Source organism: Festucalex cinctus, chromosome 7, assembly GCF_051991245.1.
Source record: "Festucalex cinctus isolate MCC-2025b chromosome 7, RoL_Fcin_1.0, whole genome shotgun sequence".
NCBI lineage: Eukaryota > Metazoa > Chordata > Actinopteri > Syngnathiformes > Syngnathidae > Festucalex > Festucalex cinctus.
The window spans coordinates 24,079,119-24,095,641 of record NC_135417.1 but is presented as its reverse complement, the minus strand read 5'-3'; the positions used below and the strand labels follow the sequence as shown (position 1 = coordinate 24,095,641).

The 16,523-nt window shown below is 38.0% G+C and overlaps 1 protein-coding gene across 2 annotated transcripts in view; it reads left to right on the top strand.

Annotated features, from left to right (window-relative positions):
- zhx1 (zinc fingers and homeoboxes 1) overlaps nt 1-16,389 on the top strand; it is a 33,395-nt gene extending 17,006 nt beyond the window's left edge. For both annotated transcript variants that reach the window (XM_077528038.1, XM_077528037.1), the window contains 8 exons: nt 3,115-3,333; nt 12,602-12,703; nt 12,857-13,000; nt 13,094-13,144; nt 13,221-13,365; nt 15,114-15,216; nt 15,283-15,415; nt 15,669-16,389. In XM_077528038.1, coding sequence (XP_077384164.1) covers nt 3,115-3,333; nt 12,602-12,703; nt 12,857-13,000; nt 13,094-13,144; nt 13,221-13,365; nt 15,114-15,216; nt 15,283-15,415; nt 15,669-15,839 — 1,068 coding nt within the window. In that variant the 3' untranslated portion in view covers nt 15,840-16,389. The remainder of the gene's footprint in view (nt 1-3,114; nt 3,334-12,601; nt 12,704-12,856; nt 13,001-13,093; nt 13,145-13,220; nt 13,366-15,113; nt 15,217-15,282; nt 15,416-15,668) is intronic.
- Nucleotides 16,390-16,523: the final 134 nt, after the last annotated feature.

Sequence of the window (16,523 nt, the reverse complement as noted above, 5' to 3'; positions counted from 1 at the left end):
AGCTGGCTTTGGGCAGTAGGCGGGGTACACCCTGAACTGGTTGCCAGCCAATCGCAGTAATAAACAATATATTATAATAATCTAAAATCTGAACAAATGTGGGAAAATTCATTGTTGTCCTTTGAAACGAGCTTTTTGGCCGTAAGTCCAAAATCTTTGGCTAAACAGAACATTGCATCTAAACAGGTCGAAATATCCTGGTCTTATTTGATGCACACTACATAACTTCCCTCTTATTAAATTTCACTGTTGCTTGTACTGAGAATGGAAAACAAAAAAATCACCAGACACACCAACAAAAGGTGTCTCATATCTTCAACAGCCGGCTAACAAAAATGCTAAATTAGCTAATTATAGGAAACTGAAAACCCTTACCTCTATGTTTGTATTAAAAAAATAAAATAAAAAATAAGAGTAAATGAAGACTTTTTTTTTTTTCTCCCCTTTTTTTTAATGTCAAAAGCTCATGGTTTTTAGGCTGTCACAAGACACAATGTGATCACTGCAAAACATTTTTGGAGCCAACGACATCAAACAATTCTCTTAAATAAGGCCAAGGACTGGAAATAGCTTCTGCGAATGTGTTTTGTCATTGTCATAAATGCACCGTTTCACATCCCTCTTATGTCCCTCTTTTTTTTCCACCTTTTACAAGTAAATCATCCCCAAGATGTCATTCAATCAAGCCTGCAGGTCCATTTGATCAGGATTGTTATCAGGCTCCTGTAGAACTTGCTGATGAACTGATCATTTGACTCGGGTGGATTGGAGGTGGGAAATGTCTTAAAACCCCCCCCAAAAAAACATGCAGCATAGTGACCCTCGAGTACTGGAGTTTTGACACTTAAGGTTTCGACACATTAACCTAAAGTTGTCTAAATCCTCTGCATTCAGCCTGTATGTATTAAATATGATCTCAGTCCTCCATTTCGGCTTTTGTCAAAAAAGACATTTTGCAAGAACAAAAAACAAACAAAAAAGACATTTTGCAGACATCTGCTTTTACTTTGAAAAATAATGGTCATCAATTGTGACATTTACTGAGATGTTACGGTAACGGACCAAGCCTTAATCACTTTATGAGAAAATCATCATTATTTGCAGCTGTAGTAGGAAGAGCCTGTATTTATGAACCTGAAGCAGCCTCACAAGTATGTATCATAGTAGCGTTTCGTTTTAATCAGTACTTGAAAAGTACCACAGTTTAAAAAATGTTGGTGAGTACAGCATTACTCTCTCTGGTGTGATATTGCTTAGTTCATTTTTTTAAACAAGAAAAATCAGTTAATAAACAGTATAGTTTGCAATAAACTTTAATGCAAACATTTTTAACCCAATATTCAATGACTTGATGGAAAAATCAATAAGGGTAATTGATTCAAATAATAATCAATCATAGCTGCAGCCCCAACTATTACACAACCCCAGATTGTCACACATTTAACAACAGAGGTTGTTTTGCAGTCAGATGTAGCTGGTAACATGATATGGCCAGCCAAAACTGTTATCCCATCTGACCTTTCCGCCAGAATTGCTAATGTACAGAAGTTCCATGATCAGATCATCTGAGTATGTGTGTCTTTTGCTGCTTAGACTTCATAAATACCATTTCATGGGTGATGGATAGTTACAATTTGTATATGACTTCGGACATGTTGTTTAACTATAAACTTATGTGGATAAAGACCAGATAAGACCAGATAACTGCCAATACAATTACAGTCTAAGTAGATGTAGGTCACCATGTCATCAAAATGCACTGATTGATGGAGCAGGGAAGAATATGTTTGGCCAAATAATAAGGCATGTATTGTTGAATATGGTTGTGAACTTGTAGGCATGTAGGTTGTTTCATGTGTTCTCTAAATGTGAAAACAGCAAAGACATATGTAGGAATTGTCAGGGTTCGTGGGGGATTGAGGACCCAAGTGGAGGAAGGCTAGGGGAGGCGTGGCAGGTGTGCTTGGAATCATAATTTATTTTTAACATAAAACAAAGTGCAAAAGATCATACAAAGTGCAAACTAAAGCTGGGAACTAAACTTACTAGATGTAACCTAAACGGGCAAGACTCAGAGAAACAAGCTGTGGCGACGACAGAACAACAACAAAGACTCGACAAGGACTGAACGAAAGCAGGGAACTAAATACACATACTAACGAGATAACAAGAGACACCTGGACCAGACACAAGTGGCTTGGGGAGCTGATTGGACAAACAAGGGAACGGGAAAACAAGCACAGGTGGACATAAGACATTGACAGAACAAGAGACACAAGGAAAACATTACCAAAAAAAACCCAAACCAAAACCCAGATCCTAACAGGAATAATTGTAAATTATAAGTTATCATACATTTGCTGCACTGAAGAACTACTTCTGCTTGCAATGAAGAATGCTTTGCACTCAACATTCACATAGCCTAGCCATATATGTTGTCATATATATTTGCTGCAATGAAGAACTGCTTCTGTTTGCAATGAAGACTGCTTTGCTTGCAAAGAAAAATTCCTTCTGCTTGTGATGAAGAATGCTTTGCTCTGTTCCCACTCACATTCACATAGCCTGAAGATGACTCAAAAAGCTGAAGAACCACAACATCTAACGCAGCACAATGGTTCGAGCCAGTCTGCTGAGGTCGCCTGTTTTCTGTTAAGAAATGAATGCAAACTTGACCACACATGTACTTAGCAATCTTCCACTCACATGCACAACACATAGACTAATAAGTAGCTACACTGTGTTCCAACTATGCCTTGCATTTGCATTTTTGGGGTTGGAACACCGATGTAACTAGGGGCGTGGAAAACCAAATAAATAGAGAGGGTGAGGAGAGGAATCTTCAGAGAGTGCAGGAGTGAATTGTGTTGGTCAGTTCCTCTCCTCTCTCCTCTCGAGCACTGAAGTGAGTGTCTTCTCTCCTTTTTATGTCGAGTTTAATAGATTCAAACAGGTAACCCTGACAACATTCCTAAACGAAAACAAGCACCAAATCGAACCTGGGCGTTTAAGACCAGTGTAAACTTGCCCTAGTGACTTTAGAGGTAGTGTTACAGCTCAGACAACAACATCCAGTTAAATATTCTTCTCTTGTCTCTCATTTGTTCCACGAAGGTGCGAGAATGGTTTGCTGAGGTCCAGAGACGCCTCGAAGTGGGTGCCGACCCCTTCCAGGAGCCGGCTTTGGACATGGCGGACAGAGCCGAGGGGGTTGATGAGATAAGTGGGGAGGCATCACACAGCAACAAGGCGCCAAGAGGTGACGGAATGGGAGATGAAGAAGAGGATGACGATGATGAAGAGCATGACGAAGAGGATACGGATGACAGTGAGGTTTGGGAGCCGTCACGAAGTGTGAGGAAATCCTTGTCTGTATCCGAAGACTAAATCTGCGCACAAGGCTGACGTGAATTATTGAATATGTTCCGAGTATTTGCAAATGGTGATGACATGAGGCTGACACATTTTTATTACTGTATCTCCCAGTCTCAGCCCTCACCTGACTGACGTCATTAAAATGAACGGAGCAGCATTTGTCACACACACAAAATCTAAAACTGGATATTAGTAGTTAAACGAAAAAAAAAATCATCAAATGGAACTGATGATAAAAAGTAAGATCATTAAAGGGCACCTTGAGGAGGGATTAATATTTTACATGTCGACTGTAAAGCCCTTTCTAAATGCATTTCCATTGCACAAGCCCAAATTGGAACTTCAATTGCCAGCAAATGGTCACCCCTCTTCCCTACCACATCAAATGTGACTTCCCTAATGTGTTCACAAGGTTGCCCCTAGTCAGAAAATTTTGCACACACACAGTGGAGCTGTTCTTTAATATTGTATGTATTTTAGCTTTTAAAGCTATAGTCACTTAAGCGAGAATGAATGAGTTTACATCAATTGATGATGAAAGTCCATGACAGAAAAAGGCCAACAGCAACATGAGCCAAAGTACATGAACAGTGAGTGAATGCCAGCGTATTTGTTGAAGGATGTCAATTCAAGTCTTCCCTTGGTGGCGCTTACTAGTCGAAATTTTAACAGGAAAACGACTAATGGGGGAAGGGGTGAAACTGTACGTTTAATATGCACTGCGATTGACTTTTTTTTTTTTTTGCACCTTTTGACACAACGAGCCCCGTGCTGTTGTTACTTTTTATATGTTGGTTCTGAAACGTTGCCAAATTGGAATGTGTTGTTTCTCAACCTCCAAAACAACCAAACCAAACAAGCAAAACAGTGTTTAGGTGCAGTTTGTGGTGTCAATGAAATGCACCCACTGCACCTCAATCATCAGTTAAAACTAATCCACGTAAACAACAATCATGACTTATACGGAACTACTGGCCTGATGTATTGTTCTCGAAACAGTATTTCAGACATTTAAAGGGGAAGTCAACACTCCAAAAATTGACAATAATATGTTCTCTGCAGCCCCACTGGTCTAAATATGGTATTCTGGTTAATATTGTGTTACTGGAATATGAGTTAAGCAGCAAAATCCAGCTGTTTTTATCCTTCTCAGGGGGCGGCCATTTTGCCACTTACTGTCGACTGAAGATGACATCAGTGTTGCTCAGGCAACGACCAATCACAGCTCACCTGTTTTATCAAGCTGAGCTCTGATTGGTTGTTACCTGGGACCTCAGGTCAACATTGATGTCATCTTCAGTCGACAGCAAGAGGCAAAATGGCCGCACCCTGAGATTGATAAAAGCAGCTTGATTTTTCTTCATAACTCTTATTCCACAAATGTAATATTAATCAGAATCTCATGTTTAGACTAGTGAGGTCACATATAACTGTCAAGAAATGTTTAAAGGCGCTGTCTGCCAATTTCACTCTGGAAAAGGCACTTTTTAAATACAGGATTTAAACAATCAAACTACTTCTCAATTTACAGGGCTTGTCTTCATTTCTGTTGGTGAGTTTGTCCTAAACCCGCACCCCCCCAGCCTGTATTTTACCATTTTGTGTTTATTTTGTAAACAGCTGGACATTTCTGTGGGAAGACAGTATTTACAACCCTCCAGCCAATCGTAGAGCCGTGGGGTGGCGTGTCGCAAACGGGGCCGGGCGAACGTGTCAGCTGCGTGACATCACTCCCGCGGCAATTTGAAAGCACGCACGGATTTTTTTTTTTTCACTCACTCACTCACAGAAGCTTACGTGTGTGAATGAGTGAGTGAAGAAAAAAAAAATCCGTGAGTGCTTTCAAATTGCCGCGGGACTGACGTCACGCAGCTGACACGTTCGCCCGGCCCCGTTTGCGACACGCCACCCCCCGCTCTGCGATTGGCTGGAGGGTTGTAAATACTGTCTTCCCACAGAAACATCCCACTGTTTACAAAACAAACAGAAAATGGCAAAATACAGGCTGGGGAGGTGGGGGTTTAGGATGAAATTACCACAAAAGATGAACAAAAACATAGATGTGTAGACTGAGAGAAAGTTAAAGTGTGTACATCCTGTATTTAAAAAGTGCATTTTCCTGAGTGAATCCGGCAGACAGCCTCTTTAAGGTTGACTTTCCCTTTAAAATCATGAAGCACCTGAACTAAACTTGTTACAAATGCACTTTTTCTGCCACATGGTGGATGAAATTAGAATTTGGCACCTTATTTTCTCATGCAAAGGCTCTGAGAGCCCATATTTGTTTTATGACTAAACCAGTATTTTGCCTTTTTTTTTTTTTTTTTTTTTTAATAAACAAATCATATTCTTCGTTTTCCCTGAGGGAGGAATCTTACCAGTTCATCCACTTTTCTAATAATATGTAAATGTGTTGAATGTTTTTATGGCTCCGTAGAATCAGCTGACACTTTCTTTCGCTTTATTGCACACTTTGAGCCACATTTTGAATACTTTTGGGGGGAAAACAACGCTTAGATAACGTTTTGTATTGTTTCAAATCATGTGCCCCTTGACTTTTTAATGGACTTGGAGGACTCGTTAGCAGCGTCCTTCCGATTGTCTTCTCACAGTTTGACACTACAAGGACATGTTCAATAGCTATAATGTGTGTTCACAGTCCCTTGCTTGTCAGAAAGAACTGTTGTAAGAAATGACTACCAGCTGCCGTTTCCCACAGCCACGGCATGGACCATAAACAGCACCATCTTGACTGTTGTTAACTTATACAGAAGACATACTGTACCTACATGTGCCTACTTGGCTTGTGAACTTGTTACAAGAGGATCTCCCCATGTTGTTTCAAAGCACTTATGGTAGCCTTTCTCAAAGCAATGAGCAAGATGTGCTTTCTGCCCACACAAATGCCTGTTTGAAGTTAAACATTGTAAACTTCTGTCCATGACCTTGGTTAAACCTTGGGTTTCTAATTTACTTTCTGGGCACGGTTGTTCAGTTCTCGGTTATTTAGACCACTGGTTAGCCCCAAACTGCCGGTTAAATTCTTAAACCGACGTTAGATAACCAACCGTTAAAAGGTATTGTTTAAAATGTGGTTAGTCAAGTTGTTTGTTAGGCCCGTCGGGACTGTCAAAGTTAACTGTGTGGTTAATAGGGATGTAACGATAAGCGCGATATCGTGACATCGTGATATTAAAACTGCTACAATATCGTCGTCGTCATGTTCACGATATTTAAATGCAACACATCTGTAAAAAAAAAAGAAAAAAAGAGTCAGGTTGATTTCCATTCGTGCAGTTCTAGCACCCTCTGGTGGCTAGTTTTTTAGTGCAATTTAATTTTCATTAGGGATGTTGTGGCCCTTCTATGTTTAAAATTTACATTAATTGTCAGATAATGGGGAACGTAATATGCCCATGAAGCAAGCCATTATGTGGAGGAACTCAATATGTGTGCATTAACAACATAACATAATAATAATAATAAACGTAACAATAATAACATAACATTGATGTAATGTACAAAAGCACAATATTGTGCTTTTTTTTTTTTTTTTTTTTTAGTATGATCTTTCTTTTTACAATATTGTGACCGTTTTTAAATATCACCGACCTCCCCACAATATCGTGATAATTATCGTATCATGAGCTTCATATCGTGATATCTTATCATGATGTTTGGATATCGTTACATCCCTAGTGGTTAACGTCACTGCCCAAATACATCCCACATTTCCTCATTTTGTTTACTTCCAATTTTGCAATAAAATGGGTAGCCAAATCATCCTGAGCACTTCTAGGAAAAAACAACATAATTTTATTTTTATTTTATTATTATATTCTTTACACTTACCGGTATTTTGTGTGTGCCTGGATGTAATATGATTCTTTCAAGTACCTCTTACTGGAAAACTGACTTCATTATGGAACAGGATTAATCAGCTATTCTGAATAAATCCATGAACTAATTCTTTTAACTTTTGCATCTCTATTATATCTTTAAATTTTATTCAAGTATCCGTGGACAGAGAAAATGGCAGTTTTGCAGGTGCTTCATACAGACGCAGTGTTTACCTATTTCCAATATTTTGTTTTTGATTTATTGAGGAAATCTATGAAATATATGCTATTTTCCCAACTTTGCAAAATATTCTGACAATATGGTTAAAGTGGGATTTATTTCAATCCATCATCATTAGCCACACTGTTAACAACTTATCAGCGGCCCTAGGTGTGTTAGCTAGTCTTTAACGACAACTTAACAGCCGGTTAAAGTTTAATTTACAACAATTAAAGGCAATGGTCGGTTAAATCAACATAGTCAGTGGTTAAAAATATAACCGAGTTTTGAACAAGCGGGCACAGGTATTTTGCCACCTTGTATTTGTCATTCATGCTACATGCTAGCCAGCACCTTTTATCAATCTCGAAAGCATTTTCAGCCTGCCTGGTATTAGCTCACTAAGCTAGCTCGGTGATTGCAACTGAATGAGCAGAAATCTTTGACACATTACCTGTATTTGTCGTAATGTGAATAGTAAGTGCCTGGGCATGAAAAAGAACAAGATGTACCTTACATAAATGTATACCGAGCGTTTATACCTTTTTGTCAATTACTGCATGCAATAAGTACGTCTAACAATGCTCATTAACCATTTTGTACATACATGTGTGTGTTTGGTTGAGTTTGTATTGTTGGCGCAGTGGTTTGCTAATCTAAAGCTAAACAAGAAAATCATTTCCCAAATCATTAACAGTATAATCAATCCTGTCCGTTAGCTAAGAACACTTAGCTAACTTGCTCGCTTGTTAGCTAGGCTGAGTACTTTTCTTACTACTTTGTTATTCGAAGCATTTATTGATTTGGGTTCTTTATGCCGCGCGTTCTGTTGCTTGTTTTAGTGCACAGACGAGGTCTACGCCTACCCCAAAGTATTTTTACCAGCCTGCTTGGAAAGCTTTTCTATGTTTTTATCAACGGCAAGTGTCTTTACAACCAAATAGTTTGTTTACTGCGCACACAAAACTGTGCTCGAAAAATTCATTTTGAGCTGAAATGGTTTTGCTGGAGTTGCTTTTGGGTACTTTGGTTGCAAGGAATATAAAATCACGACTCACTTGAAAAGATGAACACTTTATTGAAGGCAATATTTAAAAAAAAAAAATAGGAATGAGACATTGTCATTAAAAATGCTACTGTTACAACAAGGCCCTATTAAATGATATGTGCAAATAACTAGCGGTATTTGCAACATGTATCTCTTCTTTGACTTGTTTCATGGGTATGATGATTAAGTGCTGTGTCTTCTCAGTGGGTTTTGATTCCATATCTTGTATCATATATCCTACTTACAGTAGAGCTAGTATCGTGCGTAGTTAAGCTGCTGTAATATTATATGCATACCTTTTTCACTACGCTTTCTCATCCTCTTTGTTTATACCTGTGCTCTTTGAATGTTTTGCAAATGTTTTCACCGCAGCTTTTTCAGCAAAATACACTTTGTCACAATAATCAGTTTTGTTTGATCTCAAGCTCATCATTTCTTATAAATGGAACACTTCCCTGTTTCGATGCAGTCACATAACCTGATTGTTCACAAATGCACAAGTTGATTTGAGAGGGATAATGCCATCACTCCAAATTTCACAGTAAGTATTTTATTTTATTTTTTTTAAGATCACTGGATTTTTAGCTGAGACTTCCTGACTACTGGCAATTCAGTTTTTTTTTTAGTCAAAAAAGAGCTCTTAGTAAATGTGAATTTTGACTTTTTGCACCATGAAAAAGGTAATTCAATTGTACACGTTAAAAGAAACATGGTAAGGGAACTTGCCGTGTAGGAATATTTGTACTATATTTTAAAGCCCACCTATTATTAAAGCATTGGCTCTGTTTGAAAGTTCATACAAATTTAAAATTTCTGTTCTGGCCTTTATGTGTGGAGTTTGTTCTCCCCATGCATGTATGAAATTTCTTGAGATACTCCAAATTCTCCCACTAAACAAAAAAACATGCATTTTAGGTTCATTGATAACTCTTAAGTTGTTGTTTTCATTCTTATCAAATCTTTTCAAATTGTTTATAGCTGTCAATGTGAGTGAAATTGTGAATGGTTGTTGTGTACAACACCTTTTCCAAAGTCAGTTCTGATAGGCAGTGATGAACAGTCCCAACCAGGGTGCCTTGGCACATTCAAGATAAGAGTTGAAATGATACAGTTTATCTTCATTTGCCCAAAAAATATTAATTCTTAATTTAAAATTCCTATAACTATGCCAGTGACACATACTGCACAAGTATTCACACCCTTTTCCATAAAGCTCAAAATTGAGCTCAGGTGCATCATGTTTCCACTGATTATCCTTGAGGTTACTCACATCTTCATTTATGTTGTGGGAAATTCAGTTGATTTGACATGATTTGGTAACACACACACACCTGTTTAACATAAGGTCCGACAACAGTGCATGCCAGAGCACAAACCATGAAGTCAAAAAAATTGTAAAATCTCAGCGACAGGATTGTCTTGTGTTGGGATGAATTTTCTCCATCCTTCCCTGACCACCAGGCTTAACAAGCTTTCTGTGAAAACAAACAAACAAACTGCTAAATACAAATGTCAATTTCCACCTGATTCAATAAGGCTTGATTCAACTAACAAGTTGAACAGATAGAAACTGCTCGTTATTTAAATTCACTTTGAGCCTCTCCCCAAAAATGAAACTTATTTAACAGTGACAGTATGCAGATACTGTATAAACAAAATCTGAGGGGGGGGGGGGGGGGGGGGTGAAGTATATATGTTATGAATTTCATTTGCGTTTTATTCAAGGAAAAGTACAGTATTCATTCTCCTTGTAGTTTTCAATCAATTTAATGGTGGAGGTCCAGATTGGTTAAGTTAGGCTTGAAATGGAAAGACTGCTAGATAACGTTGGTTTCATTGGTGTTTCTTTTTGTATAACCCTAATCATGAATATCCATCCATCCATTTACTTGACCGCTTATTCCTCACAAGGGTCGCAGGGGGTGCTGGTGCCTATCAGCTGGCACTGGGACATAGGCGGGGGACACCCTGGACTGGTTGCCAGCCAATCGCAGGGCACTCAGAGACGAACTATCTACACTCACAAGCACACCTAGGGACAATTCGAAGCACGCAATAAACCTGCCATGCATGTCTTTGGAATGTGGGAGGAGACCGGAGTACCTGGAGAAGACCCAAGTGGGCACGGGGAGAACATGCAAACTCCACCCAGAAGACCGGAGCCTGGACTCAAACCCGAGTCCTCAGAACTGGGAGGCAGACGGGCTAACCACTCTTTCACCATGCCGCCCCATGAATATCCACTAATTTATAAATGTTCCAGATGTGCTAGAATTAGTGTAGATAAATAGGCGAGTACAAAATAAGATGACAAAGCGACCATCATAAATGAAACAGGCTGTCTCGACCACGAATAGTTAACTTGATTTGGCTAAAACAGCATTGACTTTGCCTTGTTTATTCGAGTACTGTAATATAAGAACAATTGACTGATATTCAACAGAAGATGTTTTACAAATCTTTGGGACTTAAAGAATACTGAACTAAAATACATGTGGTTTGACAGCTGAGGATTTGTATATTTGCAGATTTATTTACAAGTTTTCAGCAATATTTACATTTCTGGCTTCTCCAGATGAGTGACGTCGCTAGTGTTGGGCCGATCGAGCCAAATATCGATAATATCGATACATAATCAGTATCGATACCGGATCGATACCTCCGCTATAAGCTCGATCTAGTAATTAGTTTCAGTTGGGCTGTTTTATGCACTGCTGCGGTTTGGTGAAACAAATAACAGCCATGCTACACAGTAGCCACAGGCAGACTTGCTTCCACTCTTCCTCCTCCCCTCCTGGTTTCCATCGTGCCACCATGTAACTTCACATTTGATCCTTGTATGTACATTGCATGCTTGAACACACAGTATTGTACTTGAAAAATATTTTGGTATGTTGTTCAATTCTTTATTTGTTGTATGATAATCTTTAACGTCTTGCTTATTTAAATTGAAAAATAAGTGATGAAGGCAACATTTTATTTTTTTAACTAAATTAAAAAACATTTTATTATGGTTGTAATGTTTCTGCGGGGAATTTTTTAATGTAGTAGTAGTAGTAGTAGTAATAATAATGATGATAATAGATTTTATTTTCTATTTATCAATAAACTTTGCCCTAGTTTTGTTTAAAAAGGAAACAAAAACACTTAAGGTTGAAAATTGATTGTGAATAAGCATTTGATCATGCAGCTACCTTAATTTAAAAATGTGTGTATATGTATACACCATAATTATACACAATTCAAAAGGTAAATATATCGGTATCGGCGATACTGGCCCTGCATTTACTTATCAGATCGATACTGACTTGCAAAACCAACCTACAAGAATGACTCGCACAAACCACAATAAGCGCACTTCGAAAGAAATACCAATTTGAAATTTCACCTCAGTAATCAGCAACGTAATTGTTTACTGTGTTTCTCACTTTTCATTGTGATGAATTTTTAATCATTTTTTAGAAAAAAAAAATAGTTCATTCGACTTTCTGCTGTGTCAATGTACAATTAATAACCTATCACATTAATTGATCTTCAGTTAACATATTAAAAAATCAGGAAAACTTTTCATAAAGAAAACAGTTTTTAATCTTTAATTTTTATTTTTTTTATTTTTCATGCGCAGTTGTAATTCTGATTCAGCTTATTCACAGTAATATTGTATATTTCATAGACCGGAACGTTACTGCCTAGAACCTATGAGTATTGTGTCCGTGCGGACGTAATTGAAAGGCGGAATCTCCAAGGATTCCGTGTGTGAAATATGTTTACATCCTTTAATTCAGTGACTCGCGATGGAACTATTTGGAAGCAATTTTGATGACTCGGTATTTTCAGAAGCGAAAGACCGAAACTCCGTGTGTGTGCCTTCTTATAACGCAAAATGCTGTGAGCCGGAGGTAAGCGATGGGAGCTTGTGTACTCATCCGCTGGGCGGACCAGCTTGGAACTAGAATAATAAAAGAACTGAAGACCCGCTGTGATTGAAATAAAATGTACTTCAAAATCAGTTCACTTCCAGTTTCATATTCTAGAAATATTGTCAATAAATACCAAAAGCGTACATTATCTACGTGCGGTGTTTGTTAAATGTTCTGTTTATGTGTTGTCCTCTTGCAGTGGTTTTGTGAGAGTACTGCTCTAGACACAGAAGATTCTTTGGAGAAGCAAAAAGTTTTTAAGTTTAGAGGTGACCTGGCTATAAGGCAGGGCGACTACCAGGTATTTATTCACTAAATTATAATAACAATCTGCCCTTTTCCTACGAATGATTGTTACCAGACTTCTAGCAGTGATGTCATTCTAGCTCAGTTTCTTGTCATCTCTAACATGTTCCTCATAATTTGTAATATCATACCTGTACGTGTGTGATAGGCAGCCCTGGATGCTTACAGCAGTTGCCTGGAGTGGATCTCCGACAACAACCTGTCAATCAAAAGAGATATTTTGGAGGGAATAGCTCGAAGTTGCACCAGGCTGGGCCAGAGAGAGAAAGCTTTGGGTTTAGTCGATCTTCTGGTACGCCTTTCGAATAACACAGTGCTTTTTGTTGTCGTTTTTCCACCTGGGAGACCTTTCACTGTCTCACCACAATTTGCATTATGACTTCAGAGCAAAGAAGCCTCAAACACATGTCACCTGACCAGCCTGCTTCTACTCAAGGTAAACTTGTGCTCCCGGTTCACACACTGGCTCAACACGCTGCGTTAAAGGTCACGTCATTTACTTTGCCCCAAAGGTCACTGTCTACCAACATTTTGGAATAGTTGGACCCAGGATGTGGTCTCTGCAGGAGCTGTGCAGCCTGCTGCCTTTCAACCCCTGGCATTGGTACAACCTGGGGAAGATGTGTCTGCAGCTGCTGGAGAACGCCGCAATCTTGAGTAACATTCGCTTTATTCTTGAGGACGTCCTCGGGTGGTTTACGACAGCGTTATGGCCCTGTGGTGGCCATGTAACACAAACAAATTAATCTTATCATTTACCAACATGAACCAAGGTTGTTATAGTTCATGACAACTAACAAAATAACAAACTGATAATTTACTGAATGTACATTTCAAATTTATAAAACTCAATTTATTTCATACATGAGCTTTTTTTTTTTTTTATAGAGGGATACTTGACCCATTTAGTCATTCTGCAGTAAGAAGATAATATCTTGTCTATAATTAATTTGATAACAATGATTTTTCATGTACATTTAACCATTTTTATGACCACTTTACCACACATTTTGCCACTTGCTTTCGACTGAAAACGATAACGACCAATCATTTGTGAATGTCACATGATCCAACACAGAAAACTGGTGAGCCGTGTTTGGTCGTTAATTGTACATGGAAAAATAATGAAGTTATCAAATTAATTCTAGACAAAAAAAAAAATTTGTTGCTGAAACTGGCGAAATGAGTGAAGTTCTAAAAATAACAAAAACCAAAAAAACTAATACGATAACCAAAACGAAGCATTAAAAAAATAAAAATAAATAAATAAAAAAAACAGTATAAACTAACAAGTCCATTCTAAAAATAATTAGGGATAGACCAATATTTGGCATTTTGACAAATATCGGCATCGGCCTCTTTTTTTTTAATCTGAAGGCCGATAAAGCTGGTATCTCACTGAACAGTAAATACTTGCGAACGTAGCAAATTTTGGGTTTTTATCAGGAATTGTAAGATGTTCACACACAGTTTTTACCTGTTTCACTGCAAAGATCTTTTGAAACATTTTACGAACCCGAATAAAAACCCCAAATGAGCTACATTCGCATGCATTTGTCACTCAGTGAGATTTAGGGAACTTTTCTTTTATGGATCTATTTAAATTTCCACTTTATAAAAAATAGGAACCCCCTACACGTTTCAATTTAATCAATAAATAAAATCAAGAAATTATGTTGAAATTTTATAATAATAAATATTTACAGTAGAAATCTTTAGGAATCTAATTACTTGCTTTTTAATTTTTATTTATGTATTTTTAATTTAGCCTAACACATGCTAACAACCTAGGAAGCTACCTGCAATCGTTATATTTTTTAAACAAATGTGTCAATATAGTTATTATTTTATTTTTATTTTTTTTATTTACCGCAAATGAATATCGGCATGAAATATCGGTTATCGGCCTCCTTGACTACTAATAATCTGTATCGGCCTTGATAAAACCATATTGGTCTATCTCTAAAAATAATTAAGACAATTAAAAAAAAAAAAAAAAAAGTGACAGGCTCAGCTAATATAAATTAGCGTTGATGTCACGGTAATAGAAACATTCAATTACTATTTCAACACACCGGGCAACACTGAATACAAGCAATACTCGCAGGCATATATTATACCTGCTGTGTGAACGGTGACTATTACTGGAGTTTAGTTGGGGACCTTCTGCCCCTTCATCTCACTTATTGATGCAATTTTGTGTGCGTGTTCATATATAGTTACAATGTGATTTTAAAAAGTGTTCATTGTGCGACCTCAAAGTGTCAAATGCCGGTACCGTCCTAAACCCAAGACCTCTTCAAGTTGAATTTGAGGACGTTGTGGCTTTAAGTCGAAAAAAAGGTCTTCATTGTCAATAAAAATGACACTTAACCATGAAATCTAATAGATTAATTTCTTTTCAGACTTCTCTGCAGAGCAGAATGGCAAAGAAGCTGAAGAGCATCATGAGGAACTCTCCGAGGAGAGATTGTGGCTGAAGGCCTGCGTGTGCTTCATCAGGACGGGGTAGACGCTCACGGTTACCTGCCTGCTGGTCATCGGCGACTGTTCACAGCGGCAATCTGCTTTCAGACTCCTGCTGAGAATCCTACAGCAGCAGCAGTCATCGTTTGTGCTGCGACACAACCAAAATGTCATCCAAGCAGCAGAGGAAGCGTTAGCGCGTCTTAATCCCGACCAAACGACGATTCTCACCATCACTGAAGTGAGTAATGCTAACTTGTGATAGGGCAGTGATTCTCTAACAAGTTGTATGCAAAATAATCATTGAATTAAATGATCAACTAGTGCATCATGTTACAGTAGCTCACCATTTGATTGTCATCATTTTTATGATGGATAATTATTTTTGAACAGAGGTCAAGAAAATTGTCAAAGTTTTCAAGTGTGGCGGCCTTCGGTTTGCGTTAGCACATGCCTTTTTATTTTTTTTATTTTATTTTTTTTTAAATTGCCAGGTAGTTTCAGAGGACCTGAACCCAGAGAAGATGAAGGAGGACTACCAGGATGGCCAGAGTCTGTCCAATGTTTGCGTGCAGAGCTTCGAGGAGCGCTGGTGGAAGAAGATCCTACTGAGTGGAGTTCTGGAAGCTGACGGACATCACAGGCTGAGCGACGCCAAGTCGTGATGCTTCTGTGATGTCAACCACAAACTGTGGTGGACAACAAAAAGTAGCCGGCTGACTTTGTATTGTAATTTAACTCATTCACTGCCTTTGACAAGTATACTTGTCAATTACATTTTTTAGAGCGGGGATGGATGGGGGAGAATCTGATTATGCTCCACTGTAAATGTCAAACTTGGAAACAACTTTACTGATGCCCAACCACCGGTAGATGACATCATTGCCCCATTTTATACGAAATAAACAGTTTCAGGGTCCGTGGGAGAAATGGCTATATTTGGGAAAACCTACATTTTTCTACCGTCAATCATAAAAGAACGGGATGGGGCAAAAAGTAGGGAGTCTATTCTGTCATTTGGTTGATTCGGTTTATATATAATTATTGAACGTGACATTTTCTAAAATGTCTGGCAGTGAATGAGTTTTAATAGGCCATTGCCTAAATGTAATGTGTGCCTTCATATTCTGTCACCAGATGTCACTCATGAAATATATTTTTTAGGATTAAAAGAAATGTAATCATTTTAGATACGTTACAAATATTATTATTTTTTTTAAATATGGGATAACTTCTGTTTTCTTTTAAATGTGTATGAGAATTAGCAAAAAAGAAAAAAAAAGGTTAAACCATATAGTAATCTTTCAAATATTGGCAGAGTAATTTGCAATTAAGAAACAATTTCAAGA